The 18,356-nt window shown below is 30.0% G+C and overlaps 1 protein-coding gene across 3 annotated transcripts in view; it reads left to right on the top strand.

Annotated features, from left to right (window-relative positions):
• Ate1 (arginyltransferase 1) overlaps window positions 1-18,356 on the top strand; it is a 79,166-nt gene that overhangs the window by 44,997 nt on the left and 15,813 nt on the right. The window contains exons 6-9 of one of the 3 annotated variants that reach the window (XM_035363159.2): window positions 5,244-5,378; window positions 7,221-7,339; window positions 7,524-7,601; window positions 16,856-17,017. In XM_035363159.2, the coding sequence (XP_035219050.1) occupies window positions 5,244-5,378; window positions 7,221-7,339; window positions 7,524-7,601; window positions 16,856-17,017 (494 nt within the window). Of the gene's footprint in view, window positions 1-5,243; window positions 5,379-7,220; window positions 7,340-7,523; window positions 7,602-15,846; window positions 16,009-16,855; window positions 17,018-18,356 lie in introns of all 3 variants that reach the window. The other 2 variants (XM_035363160.2, XM_085823493.1) reach the window with 2 other exon arrangements.

The following is an 18,356-nucleotide window of genomic DNA, read 5'->3' as shown; positions in this document are numbered from 1 at the left end:
TATTAAAAAGTTTTGCATGATTTTTTTTTCTTCACCAGAAATTTATTAGAAATTTATTAGATCTATTTTTTTATTAGTATAATTAATATTTGTGTTGAGGGATATAGCTTATTTCATTGTAATTTTTCTCTTGAAAATATAAGATAAAATATCATTAATTATACTTTGCTTTTCAAAAATATTTTTTTGTATTCTTTTATGTTATGTATTGCTCATTTCATTGTTTTTAAGATATTGAAAAGTTTTCAGTGTTTTTTTTTTTTTTTAGGAAACGAAGTTCTTAACCTCCTTTATACCATTTGAGTTCTTAAGATTTTGCAAAGGGAAGTTGGTTAATTTATTTATTAGGATAATTAATATTTGTATTAGCAGATATTGCTCATTTCATTTTAATTTTTTTATACGTAATAACTTTTTTTTATGAAGTTGTTCTTCAGAGTAAAATTCTATGCAGTTTCTAAATTTAACGTTTGGTGTTTCCTTCAGCCATTTTTCCGGTACATTTAAAAGCCAGACGAAAGCTGGCAGCAAAGCTGCTAGTTATCAGTATCATTTTAAAGTATTTGTGTATAGACTTCACTTCTGAGACGTGGTTAATACCAAGGTATGATGATAACTTGTCAGTAAATGTTTGCTTTTAATCTTCCTTGTGTTCATTTAAGCACATGCTCAGTTTTTGTCCAGTATGTTTTGTATTTTTTGGTAATCTTCTGTTATCAGGACCGGATTCAGAAATGTATTTATGTGTATGTACACATACATACATACGTATGTATATATATATGCATACATGAACACACATATTCATCCATATGTGCATACATACATACATACATACGTTTCTGAATTCGGTTCTGAAAACAGAACAGTACCCATTTTTCCTTTAATGAGTTTCTAAGATTTCTGAAATGATGAATTGTAAATTATTTCTTTTTCTCAGAACTGTAGGTTATTACCAAATAGTTGAAAATGTCCCAATTCTTGAATAGTAAAATTATGCGTCAGTAAAGAAAACATGTTTTAAATATGTTAGGAAATCAGTTCACTGGAAGTCAGATCACATAAATAAGAACCATATGATTAATATACTGCTGCTGGAAGGAGTAATATTGAATTCTGCCAAAAAAGGATGTGGTATGAGTGATCAAATTATATAAATAATTTATTTTAAAAGTTTTATTTTCATCAAAGATCGTAAACTTTTGCTGTCTGGATACTGAATTATTGCTATACTATAATGCAAACAGTCTAAATTTCAAATGATTTTGTGCATTTTTCATTCGATATATCAGATACAATCTCAATACTTATGTACTAGTTATATTGTTAATTAGCTATTAAAATTGATCAAAACATATGTGTTAATATGTACTACAGTTTACTGACAGACAATCCAGCAGGCTAGATGCTTTTTGAAACTAATAATTTCCATGCTGTGTACACAAAGTAATCCTTATAATTAATTAGTTTGTAAGATCTTACTCTCTTTGCTAACATACAGTTAAAATGATCTTACGAGGAAAAAACCTGGCGACTTCTCACACAGACGTAAAAGAATACCAGAACAGAAGAAGAGTAAAATAACCCTTTGTTGTTCTTCAAACTCTTAACACAAATGATGCACTTCATGCTTACAATAACACCGGTAACTTGTGGTGTAACTTAAGAGTAGTTACATAATGATTTCAAAGATAATGAGTAGTGCTGACCTAACAATTTAATTTAAGGCTAACTAGGCTGTCTCAACAACCTATCTGGCAATGTACTTATGATATGGCCAAAAAGGCATATCAGAAACTCAGCACAACAGCAAGGACAAACTAGTAATGCGTGCTGGCTAACAGAATTATGCTCTGAATAAACTACAAGATTCATCTGTTTAAATACTCACTTCATTAAACATTAAATATGTATCCTGGTGAGGAAATGCAAGGAGAAAATGAAAGGTTCAGGAAAGGTACTTGACTTAAAAAATTTCCTATGCAAAATAAGGGAAGCCCTACAAGTTTTGTCAACATTTCCTGAAATTTATTGTGGTACAATGTCTGAGATCCAGAATTTTCAGGACTTCAGCGATTCTGGATTTTAGATCATTAGTTTAAATCTAATAAGATAGATAGCATATAGACATGGCAACATTGCTGCTTCGCTTATTGTTTTTGTCAGATAGAAGATAGCTATCCCTCCCAACAGGATTGGTACCAGAGCTGGGGTTGCAGAATTCAGGTGTGGCTAAAATTTTAGAATTTAGAGTACCATAGAATAGCAAAAATTAGTAATGGCAAAATTTTTTGAATTTAGGATAGGCACTGGGCAGCAAAATTTTTAGAATGCAGAGAAGTACCAAACAGTAGAATTTAGGACCTGCAGCAATTGCATGAAGCAGCAAATGAATAGTGTTGGTCTTTCCTCCATTGACAACCACCAGGGCCGAAAGTGTGATCCTGACCCTGGAACATTAATACAAGGCCAGTCAATATATTGTTATTGGCTGTAGTACGACTCCCTAGCCAGCAAGTGTCTGAAAGTGATGTGCAGAAATCTCTAAGTTTGGGGGGGGGGGGACTCATTTATACGACATCCATTTCTCCTGAGTATTGTGTTCTTCATTCTTAAATTTTTATTATGGGAGGGAAATTTATTTAATTTGTTTACTAGCAGCTTCACTGCCAGCCTTCGTCTGGCTTTTAAACGTACTCGAAAAATGATTGAAGGGAACACCAAATGTTAAATTTAAAAACTGCACAGAATTTTAATCAAGCAGTATCCCTTAATACAAATATTAATTATCCTAATAAGTAAATTAACCAACTTCCCTTTGCAAAATCTTAAGAACTCAAATATTATGAAGGAGGAAAAGCCCACCAGCGGCCGAGCGGTAAAGACACTGAACACTGGTAGTTCAGTCTGAGGTTCGAATCGCGAACGGGCTGGCTGCATGGGTGTTTTCGTGGTTTTTCCCATGTGTAACGTGTATACGAGCCAGTTTCCCTTAGAAAGTCCTCCACAAAGGCATCCCTCCCTTTAGGCAGATAGCCTTCATGTGCTTTGCCATAATTAAATAATCCAATCCAATCCAATAAAGGAGGTTAAGAACTTATTTCCTAAAAAAATCACTCAAAACTTTTCAATATCTTAAAAACATTGAAATTAACAATAAATAACATAAAAGAATACAAAAAACAAAAAATTCTGAAAAGCAAAGTATCATTAATGATATTTTTTTTATCTTATATTTTCAAGAGAAAAAAGTTAGGTGCTACTTTGGTAGACAGTTGCACAGATTTTTGGCGATTTACATTGGCGCAATTTTTGGCGCGGTTTTTATAGTCATTAGCCATCTTGAAAAATGCTGTTTTTACGTATTTTACGCATATAGTAAAGTATTAGAAACTTTTAAAAAAATAAATATCGTTAAAAATAATGGATTAATTTTTTGTTGAAAACGTTGTTTTTTTAAGATGGCTGGCAAATGTAAGTAAATATATTTACTAAGAGTATAAAATGCTAAAGTAAGGTTAAATTATTACTTTCATATAATAGAATAAAAACATTGCGCCAACATTTAATTGGATTAAAATATTACTTAAATTGAATATCAAATTAAAAATATCATACCAACACTTAAATGAATTAAAATATTACTTAAATACTTTAAAATAAGTTTTATAGGATTTAATTATTTAACATTAAAACATTTGTGGCAATAAATATCTCAGGAATTTTTGAAAACATTGTGTTAATATTTTAATAAAAGTTGAAGTATAGAATTATAAAGTAAAAGAAAATGATTTACTTAAATTTTTTTATTCCGTAATTGTTGCCAAAATCACATTTTTAAAGATGTGAGAAGTGTACTCAGAAGCTTCATTTAAAAAATTTTTTAAAAATACAAAATATTATCATTTTTCCAAAATTCTTTTTGTAAAAGCAGTCGCAAGGATGAAAGTTTAATGTGTCCAAAAATCAAAGACAAATAAACTGTAAATTTTTAAACATAAACTTTTTTAGAATAAATCCCGTTAAAAAGGTATTAAGCTCCCTTTGTTAAATAAATATAATTAACAAATGTTAAATAATGTATTTAATCGATTTATTGAAACACGAAATTTAAGTTCATAAAATAGCTAAGTGCCTACATTTCATGACGATGTAAAAATGGAGTGCGTAGAGTATAATCTCGCTTTCTTATAGCCCATTATGTTTCAAAATGACACGTTTTCGTCACAAAATATAAAATAAAAAAAAAATTCGGATTCGAATTAAAAAAAAAATCGCTTCGAGGTGCACTGGCTCTTATCTAGATGCATCTATGTACCAAATTTCCTAGCCGTGGGTCTATTAGCTTACGTGCAGCGCGAACGAAAGACACACACACACACAGACAGACTCTTTGTTTTATTATATGTAGAGATTTTTTAGCTGTTGTTCTTGGCAAATTTAGAGAGGATCCGTGAACTTGTTGGCGACTATTTTTAGCCAAGCTTATGTGTGAAAGGCAGCAGCTGTTTTCAAAATGAGAGCACACAAAGAATTCCATGTAAGAGCAATCAACTGATAAAATACAGAAAGCAAGAAACAAAAACACTTACCTTTATCAAGAAATTCTTTTTTTTTTTTTTTTTTCTTGCGCTGTTGTTTTACCATGTACAGAGAAATCTACTTTCGCTTAAAAAAAAAATTAGAAATTGCACAACTGTATTGTTGTATACCAGCCAAAATAGATGTACTATTCTAATACCTGAGTTGCAATATAGATGCTTTTAGGTAATTTCATGATTTGCCACATAACTATTTTGGTCACATACTGTTTTGGCTTATAAATACTTTTTTGCGACTTTTTGGTGGAGGTGTGAATTATTGAAAAGTATTGAACTTTTTGATATTGTGGGTATATCAGTTTTTGATATTATTGGCAGTCAAGGTGACATGTCAGTGGGAACTGTTCTCACTCATTCCTAATTAAAATTCTATCAACTATGAAAAAGGAAAATAAGAATGTTATTACATCAGAAGCATTGAAAATTATGCATTTAAGATTATTGATGATTCTAAAGAAAAAACATTTAACATTCATTTTAAATAAAAGGGGAAAAGTTGTTTTTGGACGTAGCTTTTTTATTTTTAGTTAATTAGATATTGATAAACATAAATATTATTTTGATACAAATTAATTTATGCATGTTAGTAGATACTGTTAATCATGCAATTTTACCTGAAGTTATCGCTATTCATTCCCATAGCACAGAATCATGAACTTTGTAAAGAAGAGTCGCTTCAAAGTCCTTGCAATTCAGCATCTGTTGATGTACCTGCTGTCTCAGAATCTAGTCATTCTATAACTTGTGAGGAAAGCTCTTCTACTTCAGTGCAAGCTAGTAAGCAATTTAAGTTTCTCATTTTAAATATTTAATTTTTATAGTACAATATAGTTTATATATTACAAATGAGGTGTGTAAGAAAACTTTCACCAAAGGAATAACTTGTACTCTACAATTTTCATTAAAGTCTTGTCCACCCCCCCACAATTTTAGAATTTTGAAACTTCATAATGTTTTGGTTTATGTGTCAGTAGAAAGTCCTTTAACTTTAACCTTTATTTATTATATATTATGAATATTTTAATTAGCATTATGTATGTATTATAAATAATGAACCAGTTACTTATGTTAGGAGAAAAATTAATTCATTATACAATTTTTATGAATTTATTTATAATGTAAAATTTAGTTTTTCGAATTTTTTCTGTTAATAAAATCATCAGTTTTGAAGTACATTAGAAAACCAGTCATAGATTTTACTCAAGTGAATGAAAGTTCTGTTTGTATGAATCCTGAAGTATTTAATTTTGTTTTTAAATTTTCAAACTGATTGAAAAAAAATATTGATAGCATGCAATAACTATGCTAATTTTAAGTGACTAAAGCCAGAATTCCAAATTACCGTAATTTCCGGAAGAAAGGCCGCATCAGAGTAAACGCCGCTCTTGAGAAAAATGGCGGGAAAAAAATTACACAGAAACGCAGCAACAGATTAAATTGCCGTGACATTGTCACGGGCCGTATAGTTGCAAAATCTCAACCTATGTCCTGATATATGACATATCAGTTAAGAAAAATGCATGAAATGAAACCATAACTCAAAAATAAATTAAAGGTAAGAAATGTTGAAAATATATTTACGTTCACGAATATACTTACATTTACCCACTAAAGAAGTCCATATTTGTAATACTCAGACTATATTATAAAAAAATGTTGCAACAACGAAATATTAAATTTGGATGACAAAAGGAAATTTTAAATTTTACTTACAAAAGGAATTACAGCAAACTATACATCATATGAAGCCATCAAAATCTGATTCTTCACTATCTGAATTAATAAGATTTAGTAAATCCTGATCTAAGTCCAAGTCTTCCAGATCATCACATTCATCCTCTTGGTTTACAGTCTCTTAATCTAAGGATATAATTTCAGCTTCTTTCCACCGTGCTATTATTGACGATGTTTTTACCAATTTCCACGCACTTCCTACCCATTTTGCAACTTCTTCATAAGATGCTTTACGCATTTTACCGCTTTTGGTATACGTATGCAATTCTTCACTCATCCAATACTCCACCGCCTTCGGAAGGATTTATTACCTGCCAAATCTAATAGTTGTAAGATTTTTATCAAACCACTAGGAATTATTGCTACGGTCATAGACAATTTTTGATATCTGGTTTTCACTGATTCAAGTAAATGAGCATGCATCGAATCCATTGTCGATAACCCTTTTGGTTGGAAAAAAGATCCCTTACGACACTGCCAAACTTTTTTGTAGCCACTCATGCATGATTGTTTCGCACATCCAGCCGTTCTCGTTTGCACAAATAATTACGTCATTAGGAAAATCTTCCTTCGGAATAGTTTTTCATTTAAAAATGATCATCGGCTTTAGCTTGTCATTGTTTGCGGCACAAGCTAATGTAAATGACGTTCTTTCATGCCCCGTCGTAAGCACAGGTACAGTTTTTGCACCAGTTTCACCAACAGTTCTGTTTGCAGGAGAGTCGAAAGCTAACGGCGTTTCATCCATATTATTATCTGTGACCGAAGAATCATTATCGGAATCTTTAAATGGAATTTATTCAAATTATTGTACAGAATAATTAGTTAAAATCATTAAGCAGAACTTTTCCTTTACTTTCTATTAGAATATGCTTATTGTTTTAGATCAAATGGATCTTGATCGACCTCCATGCCGAAAGGCGAAACTTATCCGTCGTGAGAGAAAATTGCAGAAACTTTTAAAAATGGGTGTATCCGCTGATGAAGCAAAGGCCTCGATGGAGGTACTAAATTCATTTTAAGTATTGAAAAAGTTAATTTCGTGCTTAGTTTTTTTTTTTTCCTATTCATATGGTTTATGCTATCATGTTTTTCTTTGAAATGTAGTAGCAATGCTCTCTTTTTATTATATTATTAATTAATAGTATTTAAAGCATTGATAAGAAGTTTATTATCCTTAAATTATAGAAAAAGAATGATCGAGCAAAGAGTCTTGAAGATTTTATCAATCAACCTCTACCTGCAGAACCTGCGCATAAATTAGAAGTAAGAATTATTTCTTCCTTTTAAAAAGATAACTCAACTATATGAACTGTATTGATTTTCTCATTTGTACCTAATTTGCTTGCTTATATTAGGAACTGGATAAACATAAATCTATATCATGCATCTAGAAAGCCTTTTTATTTTATGAATTTTTTTTACTGTTGTAAATATTTTAAAATAATTTATGATAGATAATTAATGTTTATGTAGAGCAGCTGACCTCTTTGAATTATTTTAAACTGCATTATGGCATATATCTTGGGAGAAATTATCAAATTAAATGCGTGAACACTGCACAAAAAAAAGGGGGAGACAGTTCTATATCTTCTGCCCTACCAGGCCAATTGACAAAATTCAAATTGCGTTTTTCATGTCTTGAAAACGCGATTTAGGATATATATTAGATTTATATATAGCATTGTTCTAACATAGGTATTTTTACATAAAATCAGACTTTTTGAACTAACATACTAATTCCTTTTCCATATTTTGATTCTATCACTCAGATTATACCTAGATATTAAATTTTGTCAAATTTGGTGCGAAATTTACGGAGAAATTCAAAAACTTATCCTGACACAATTTTTCGGTTTACGCCAAGAATAATTCACTTGGTGAACTTCTAAATATTTGGCAGACAAATTTTCCTTTCCCTTCCATTATGCTGGAGCAAAAAAAAGTCACTGCGTTTCTACTTCCAAATAATTTTAGCAAAGTGTCTAAACCACGTCTGATGTTTTATCACTTTCAACAAATATGCTAAATTTTAAAATGTGCCAATATATAAATCCACATATATCTTTGGAAATTTTGAATAAAAAACTGTAATTTTTTTGCAGGTATGCATAGAAATACGTCTACTTTAAGATGATGGTAAAAATTTTATATAGTTCAAAAATTTTTTTGAAAAATTTATAAAAATTATTTAAAAATAAATCATAAAAAATAGGTGAATTTTATTTGTAATGAACCTAAATTTTGCAATGTGAAAGGAAGAATCAAATACGTTTAATAAAAAATAGAGATTAATAAATATATACCAAACTCAATTAACATTGAGGAGCTAAAATTTTGAGAGCTAATTTTTTAAAAGCTGCTCGTGCGATTTTTACAAAACTTGGTTGGTTGGCATGATTTGAATCGTAGAACCGAAATATGGAAAAAAATTGGCATGTTATTTCAGAAAAAGTTCGATTTTGTGTTAAAATACATATATTAGAACAATGCTATATATAAATCTAATATATATCCTGAGTCGCACCTTCGAGACCTGAAAAACGCAAGTTGAATTTTGTCAATTGGCCCAGTAGAACGGGAGATATGGAACTGTCCCCCTTTTTTCTTGCGCAGTGTACATTCAGTTAAGGGTAGTGAGATAAAAAGCACATGTGTAAATTTGCAAGAGGAATTTCAGTATACTTCTTAACTTCTGATGATAAGCTGGATTTTTTTTTTGGGGGGGGGAGCACATGTAATGAATTATTTTTTTGATATTTTGTTGTTTTGATTCCATTTGTTTGCTAATCGTGAAGTTTTGAAATTTGTTTAAAAGTTTATAAATTCTTTTGAATAATTTAGATTTAACATCTTAAATTTTGCTATTTCATAACTTAATAACTTTTTGAGTGAATAATACTGAAGTTGTTTAGTTTTGGTTATGGATAAAAAAATGGTTTTAACCAAGAAAAATAGATTATGTGAAGATTCTTTTAGAAGGCAAGTGTACATAATAAAATGTTGCTAAAAGACTATATTTTATGAATCATATTCAAAAGCCAGCTGACCACAGTGAAATGATTGCAGTTAGCCAACCTAATGAGTTAGTTATATTCAGTTAAGTGCTATTTCTGTGATTTTATTGGGGCCCCTTTTATGAAACACATTTAACTTCTTAAAGTTTTTTAAGAGGTTCATAAATACTGCATGCTATTAGAATGTGCATTTTCTAATATCGTGCTTTTTCATAGAGGATGCATTGTGAAATTTGTGATTTAATTTTCGCAAAATTATATCTCTTGCCACCAGGCTACTGCATCTCATGCATGATTTATCAAAAATGCATCAGAGTTCTAGACCAGTGACCTATAAGACTGTGGCTGTAAGCCTGACAGTTTCTCTTTGATACTGTTGAACAAAATATCTGATTAATGGACATCTAGGGCGAAATTCTGGTCAAAATTATAGCAGGCATGTATTTCTTTTTGCAACTCTACACCACCTGCTCAAGCTGATGTTTTTTGGAACGTGCAAACTGTTATTGTAATATCAATATATTATTATACTAAAAGATCAATATATTATTAGAAAGGGTTCTATAATGCTTATGGAAAGTAATGTTAGTTTTTTTTCTTTTTTTGGGGGGGGGGGGAGGGGGGAACCTTCTTGTTTTCCCACTTTTGAAGAATTTAGTTTATGGATACATGTCAGTATTGTAATTATTTTATTAAAATTACATATTTATGTACTTATGACACACAGGGAAAAAAAAAATTTTCTCAGTAATAGAATTTGCTTCAAAAATCACTCTACACATTTTCTTCATTATGAAAGAAAATATTGTTTACAGTTCCTATATTCTAGATACTTGTATGATACTTCTTATTGATAGTATTACATTAAAATCATGTACTGTTGGATAGAAAAGTTTTATGTTTTGTTAATCACATGCTGATATCTCTGTGTCCATGCATTTTCATGTGGAGTAAAGCATATTAATTCATGCTGACCATAGTAATAGCATACCAGTGTTGAAAATTTAATAATGATCACAGGTTAGTACAGGAAAGGTTCATTTCATATTTCAGAGGTTCATTTATAGATTCATATTTATAGTTTTCTCTACAGTCTTGACATTGTCCATGGTTGTTTTCTGTTTTCATAATGCAATTAACAGTCTCCATTGACATTGACTGGAGCAGTGGATGACTTGTACAGTGTTAAAAACTGTACAGAAATTTAAACCGTTGTAAAGATCAAATCCCATTTTACAAGCAAGTTGCAAACAACATCAGCCATATGTCAATGGGCATAGTTGTCAAATGTAGGTTGAATGATCAAAAAGATATGCTGTGTCATCCACTGTATCATATGTAGGTTCTTGTAAGGTTTGTGCATATATAATGTAGAATTTTCTATTTGTACAAGGTGGTTTGTGAGAAAGGTGGCATCATAGCATTCATTTGCAACGTAGGTCTTTTTTTTTTTTTTTTTTTTTTTTTTTGGGAAATGGAGAACAAACAAAGTTTGCAAAACGTAATTGCAATTGGAATTGGATTATGCAGTGGGAAAATTATGGAAATTACATAGTGGTGTAGTTGCTTTTTTAATTACAGTTACAATTGTGTTGTAATTGTGAAATCCACTTGCAATTAAAATGTAATTGCATAATTTAATTGCAGTTACTCTTAATAATTGTGAAATCTAATTACAATGTAATTGCAATCACATTGTAATTATAATTACAGAGTAATTGTATAATTTAATTACAATTACAGTGTAATTGCAATTATATTTAATTACAGTTACAATGTAATTGTGATTGTAATTGCAATTACAATGCAGTTGTTATTGCAGTAAGTAATTACAATTACCTAATTAGAAAAGTAACTGCCTGTGACAATTTCAGTTACATAGCATAGTGAAATCATGACCATAATTGAAAATTATAGTAAATGATAGTGTATTTGAAATAGTTCACCATTTCAAATAGTGAGTTGTGAAATAATACAAAGGGATAATGTCATATAAGAAAATTTGTAATTCCATCTGGAGTCATTCTGCTTAATTTTTTTATGTAATTTCATAAAAACAAATTCTTTGTTAAATACTATGTGTATTTTTAGTAACTATGTAAAGGAAATATAGTTAAAGCAGAATGTATTTACAGGAACTAATTTTGGTTGTTTCATATAGAACTAAATAAGTGCACATAACCTTTTATACAAATATGTGTGTTTATGATGTTTGCTGACAGATATGTGGATTTGAATTATTTGATTATGGAAAAGCAAATGAAAACTGTATGCCTATAGAAAGATATGCCTTTGCGGAAGATCTGTTAAGGAAACTGCTCTTTTTTTTATATTACATTGGAAATGAATCACGAAAACTTCATATAATCTTTTCATTTGAATTTCATTTTTCTACCTCAGCTGGTAGAAACATCTCTTTAATCCATAATCATCCTGCTTAATTGCCATGCATACTAAAATTTTTGCTAATGGTATTGGTTGCAAATTAGTTTATTATTAAAGATAACACATATTTTTAATAAATAGTTAAAAACTTTATTTACTTACAAGTGATTGCACAAGTACAATCTATTCCAGAGCTTCAGGTAAAATTAAGCAAGCATAATTTTGTTAAGTATCTGTCGATGACTGTTCTGCAGAAGGTTAGGTTATGTGGATTATGGTAAAGCACACAAAAGCTATCTGCATAAGGAGAGAAATACTTGTGTGGAGGACTTTCTATGAGTCATTGACTGGTTTTCACATTACTGTGGTTAAAACCATGGATAGACCTGTCCAGCCAGCCCATTCCCCAAGATTTAAATCAGGGCCTAATAATGATAGTGATCTTACAGCATGACTGCTGGTGGATGTTGAAATGCAGAAAAATTGCCGCATGTTCCATCTGAGATCATCCTGCATAATTATTCAGTGAAGTTCAATTTTCAGTAATAGTATTAACTATGGAACAGGTTTTTATTAAAGTATAGTCCATATTTTCAATAAATAATTAAAACATGTTATTTTTCTACAAGTGGATGCACCTGCTTGAACTAGTTTCCATAGCTTCAGGTAGAAATAAACAAGTATATTATTCTTAAAAAGAAGTATCTAAAGATGACAGTTCTTGCAGAAAAATGGAATTATTTTCTAACAAAGACCATCTTGCATGATTATTGAGTGAACTCCAACTAGCAGTAATGATATTAACTGTAAAGTAGGCTTTATTTAAATATAGTTCATATTTTTAATAAATAATTACAACATATTATTTTTTATAGGTGAATGCACCTGCCTGAACTAGTTTCAATAGTTTCAGGTAGAAATAAAAAACATATTATTACTAAAAAGAAGTGTCTGAATTTGACAGTTGCCTGCAGACACATGGAATTATTTTCTGTCCATGACCACGCTGCATAATTATTATGACAATAACTATGAAATATGCTTTTATTAAATACAACCAATGTTATCAATAAATAGTTAAAATACATTATTTTTTTAGAAATGATTCACCTGCCTGAACTATTTTTCACATCCTCAGGAATACCACAGGTAGAAATAAGCAAGCATAATATTATTAAGAAGAAGTGTCTGAAAATAATAGTTGTCGGCAGAAAAAATGGCAGTATTTTTCTATCTGAGACAGTCCTCCTTAAATTATGTATGAAATGCAACTTCTAGTTATGGTATTAACTATAAATTAGGCCTTTATTAAATACAAAACATATTTGTAATGAATTGTGAAAGAAGGTTTACTGTAAGGAAACTACTTGTGCAGAAGTATTTCAGATAAAAATCAATACGTGGGCATTATTTAAGCGGAAAGTATAAGCTGATTGTTTTTTAATTGAGAACAGCAAAACATAAAAGAGTAAGGATGTTTTTGAAGAGGACTTTCTAAGGAAAACTCATTTGTACTCATGGATAGAAAACCATGAAGATACCCAAACATTGTTCCCAGAATTCAAACCCATATCAATATAACCACTGTTCAAAATAAGTCTTAACTACTCAATTACTGCTAAGCCAAAAATTTAATTGCTTTGCAGTTATATTGTAATTCTAAACGTTATTATGTTAAAACTGCAATTATAGCTGCATTAATTATAATTTTAACTAACATAACTACAGTGATTAACTAACGTAACTACAGTAATTAACTAACATAACTACAGTAATTAATGTAACTACAGTGAATCACTATCTTTATTCAGTCAAAAAATAGCTTAAATATTGAAGAATAATGAAAGATGTTATGCTTTGTTGAATGATAATATTCTGAGAAGATGCTATATGCGAGGGCACAAGAAAGTTAAATTAAGATCTTATATTTCACACACTGACAGCACTTCCTGAAAGCTACTTCTAGATTATTTACATTTAATTCATTCAGCAGTTTCAGAGGCATGATTGTATGTTTGTTTTCCGAGGACAAAATTTTTTTATCATAAGTAAAAATAATGTGCCTCCTTCAAGTTGTAAATAAACCATAAATGCTAACAAGTTTAACTGGAATTGCATTGTAATTCTAGTTAATGTACATAAAACAGTACAACTTCGGTTATAATTTTATTATAGTTGTTAAGTGTAGTGTAATTTATAAATTGTGTAATTAGAGTTGCATTGCATTATCTGCAGTTACAATTATATTATAATTATACAATTTATAATACAAGTGCATTGTAATTGCCAATGTATAATTGCAATTAGATTATAACTGAAGGATTTCAAATTACATTGTAATTACTTTAATTGTACCTGCAATTACATTGTAATTACAATTATATTGTAAATTGAAATATTCCCAAATCTCATGGAGAATAATGGAGTTTATAATTACATTTTAATTGAAAGATTTGAAATTATAGTTACTATGTAAATACTTTAATTGTATTTGCAATTACATTTTAATTCTATGTAATTGCAATTACATTGTAACTGAAGTATGCCCAAATCTAATAGAGAACCATTGTAGCACCATGTACTGCAACTGAATTTATATGAGTATGCCTGAATTTCATGAAGGCATTGGCATTTTGTTGGAGTTTACTCTTTTTGTGACTGTGCCATTCGAGATGGGTCCTGCAGGCTTTTGAATGCTCCGAGGTTCAGTCTTCGTGAGACATTCAGTGTGCTGCAGATTTGAGTATCCATAATCACATTTTCCAGGATGTTGAGAAGAGGATCATATGATTGAAATTGGTTTTGCATGCATGTTCATGAGCAGACTGGCATCAGTCATTAGCCAGGAAATCATACTTAGCCATCACTTTTACATTTGAAATGGCAGGTTGCCCAGGCCTAGGCACATTGTTTATATTATCACATTTCTGCCTATTTTGTGTATTTGCTTCTTTATGCATTATTGTAATGCATTTGCACCTCAGAAAGCTCACCCTTCGAAAATTTCAAGTAACACTCCTTGTGATTTTACATTCTCAGTTCTAAGTCAAGAATGCTGTAAGTTGAGAAACATTTTTCTTCATCGATTAGCAACTCTGCACTGTCTGTGTAACATTAATGTGCTTTCATAGCAAGAGGAAGGATAAGGATAATTATTTATGGCTGGAAGCAGAAGGTTTATTTATTCCAATCCTGTCAAGATCACTTATAATACCACTTCCAGCTGGTTGCTGTGATCATCATTAAATTTTCATCCACCACTTCCAGCTGGTTGCTGTGATCATCATTAAATTTTCATCCATTGTACAAGTTATTTAAGAAGAAATCCTTGCCAAGAGAAAAATTAAAAGCTACATTACAGAACTGAACTGAAATAAGAAGTCAGTAAAGTTCTTAATAGATCAAATATTTTTAAAGTATTTATGTGAACATAACAGGAAAAAGTACTATTAACATGGGAAATAAAAAATGGTTAATTTAGCAGTAATACTTGCAAGTAGCAGTTACTGAATTGATGGGAAGCTTTGCATAGTTGTGCAGTAATTGGCTTGAATGAGCTTGATTTAGAGAAATTTTACTATAAGAAATAAATTCCTTAATGCCAGAATGGGCGAAAAATATAGATCTATTAACTTTTGAATCAGCTTAAATTTTGCTTAGTGAGTTGATATAAATTTAAATTAAGTCACTGATCATCATAGCATAGACAGTTTTATTGCTTATGCATGTTCAGCTTTATACAACTGTAATTATTTTCTTTGAATAACTTTTTTCCCTGCAATTTCATGTTGCAGAATAAATGGATTGCTAGTCAACTCTTAATTCTTGTTTCCAATGTTAATGATACTTTTGCATGCTTTGTAAAACAAATACTTGCAGTATTAGCAACAAATTCTTTGTTTAAAATTGTCTTCTAAATAAGACTAAATTTTAAAGATTATTAGCATTGAACTAAAAATTTCATTGTCATTGTTTTGTTATTATTGTAATTTTTTTCTTGTTTGTATTTCTTGGTTCTTTGTCTTTAGTATAATACACAATGTCCTTAATATAATACACATTTTAAAACTGGAAAGTGTTTGTGAAAAGCAATTTTATTTTGCTTTCAGCTACGATTGGTTCCTTCAGCCTTAGAAAATCCTCTATTTTCTCAAACTTTTGAAGAGTCTTATGAGGTGTATAAAAAATATCAGATGTCTGTTCACAAGGATACTGCTGAAAAGTGTTCAAAGAAACAGTATAACCGTTTTTTGGTGAACAGTCCTTTTCAGGTAAAATTTTAAAAAATTCCTGAAAGTAAATCTTATTCTTCATCAGTGCAAACAGGATCTTTTAATGAAAGTAAATTTTTTGTGCATTAACCTGTGAGCACATGTGTTCTATTCCCTCATCCTTAGTTTTGATTTTCATTTTCAGTTTTTCTCCTTGTCACCTAAATTTATGCATCAGAATATGTTACCTTGAATTTTCGTATTCATCAGTTTGATTTTCTCATGGGTATATTTTTTGTTTGTATATTCATGATGCAAAATGATATTTTTTTAAGTGAAGCATATTTTGCTAATGTAACACTTAGTGCTTTTCTTTGGGGGAGGGGGTGTTACATATTGCCTATAATGCTTTTTTAGTGTTTTGATGCATTTAGAAGTTTTAAATTTGGAATTTTTATTTCAAAAAGGATCTCCCTTGTTTGCTATCTGCTTCTTCTTTTTTTTTTTCCTTGCTTCAAGTGTAATACTTGCAGCTGCTGAAATAAGGCTTTTTTGTAGATGGAGGCTTGAATTTCGAAATTGGGCAAAATTTAGATTCTGAGTTTGGTGCAAGTTTTGTTGAAAAGCTATACGCATTTGATGGAATCTCACAGAAGTATTTCTTCAAGGAGAAAACACATTTGTTTTCATTGTGTAGTTGTTTTTGAATGTATTTTTTAATTTTTCTCTGAAGAATTTTGATTTGGAGGGATAAAGCATATGGTATTTTTGATGTACAAATAATTTGGTTAAGAATTAAATTTCAAAATATATACAAATTAGCTTACACAGCACTTTCCAGTTTAATTTTGTTTTATAATTTTTCCTGAGCTATTCTGTGAGTTTTTATTTTATTTTCACTATTCAGTTACGACTTGTACGCTCAGATTTTGAAAATGACATATTCATATCTACTATGGAAGAGTCACATGCTGTGTATAAAAAATATCAAATGACTATTCATGATGACTTAGAAGAGGAATGTAGTCTTGATTCTTATGGAGATTTTCTTGTTGAAACACCCCTCGAGGTACTTTCTTTGTTTCTGACATTACTGAATTACACTAATTTATTTTATTTATAATATATTTGCTAAATAAATTTTAAAAAATGTGTATTTATGCATGCAGGATCTTCACTTAAATTTTGGAATTATTTTCCCTTTTCGGTTATGTGAAGGCTATATTAAATCTTTGAGTGCAAGTGAGAAAAATACACATATATCATTTTTATTTTGTACTTTTGCTATTTCTGTATAACTTGACTGTTATCTAAGATTGTATATGTATATTGTCTTATATGTGTTGTATGTGTAATATGCAATTGTATGCATGTATTCTCTTGAACAAGCTCAAGTTATTTTATTTAATGTATGTTGCTATTTTAATAGATAAAAATAAATTTAAATTAAATAATTTTTATTAGGTAATAATTATATTTATTTCATTATTGCATGATTATTAATTGTTCTCTTATTTGTGAATTTTTAACATTGACTTAATTTGTAGGGCATTTTTTATATTGTGATCCCTTCTGTATATTTTCATTTTCAGTTATGGAACACTTTTTAGTATATATTAAAATTATTTTTTCCTTTTGATTATTATAGTTTATAGAGAAGAAACAATAAATCTTCATAAGTAATTAAGAAGGGGCAAGTAGACTACACATGGATTCGGAAAGTACTAATGAATCAATAACACTGTAAAAATAATATTGCCTTCCCAATTTTTAAATATGTTGCAGAACATATAATTCTGGAATGATAATAGCGATCTATCTGTCTATGTCAGGGGTTCTCAATTGCGAGGGGGGATTCCCCTCTGGAGTAGAATTTCATAGTGTCAGGGAGGGGAGCTGTGATCAGCCTTTTATTTACCTGTTAAGGTATGTAATCTGTAAGTATGCCTCTAATGTTGACCAAAGAGGTAAAGTTATAAAGGGAAATGGCACCCCAGACCATAACCAGGGCTGTGGAGTTGGAATCAGAGTCAGGCAGATTTTGGGGTAAAAGGAGTCGGAGGTGAAGTCGTTAAAAACAGGTCGACTCCAGTTTTTGTTGGACAGTTTGAATTTGAAATGAAATTAAAATGAATTGAAAAAAAAAAATTAATGACAAGCTGAGTTATTATTTTTATTTATGGACTAATGAAGTCCATACATTAATAAATAGTTATTTTCTATTTTATTGACATATTAATAAATAAATATAAGGGAGGCAGATGGATGTGATATTTGCCATTAGTGATTAAACTGATTCATTTAGTTACAAATTTCACTGGTAAATTTAGGTAAGTAGCAATAGCAGCAAGAACTCCCAAAATTGATGCCATTCTTAGAAAGCGAGCAGGGAAAGGAGCAATTATTCA

The sequence above is a fragment of the Stegodyphus dumicola genome, chromosome 9, assembly GCF_044657685.1.
Source record: "Stegodyphus dumicola isolate Sdum_Otavi_A_Nest chromosome 9, ASM4465768v1".
In the NCBI taxonomy this organism is placed as follows: domain Eukaryota; kingdom Metazoa; phylum Arthropoda; class Arachnida; order Araneae; family Eresidae; genus Stegodyphus; species Stegodyphus dumicola.
This window is presented reverse-complemented; position numbering and strand designations above follow the sequence as displayed.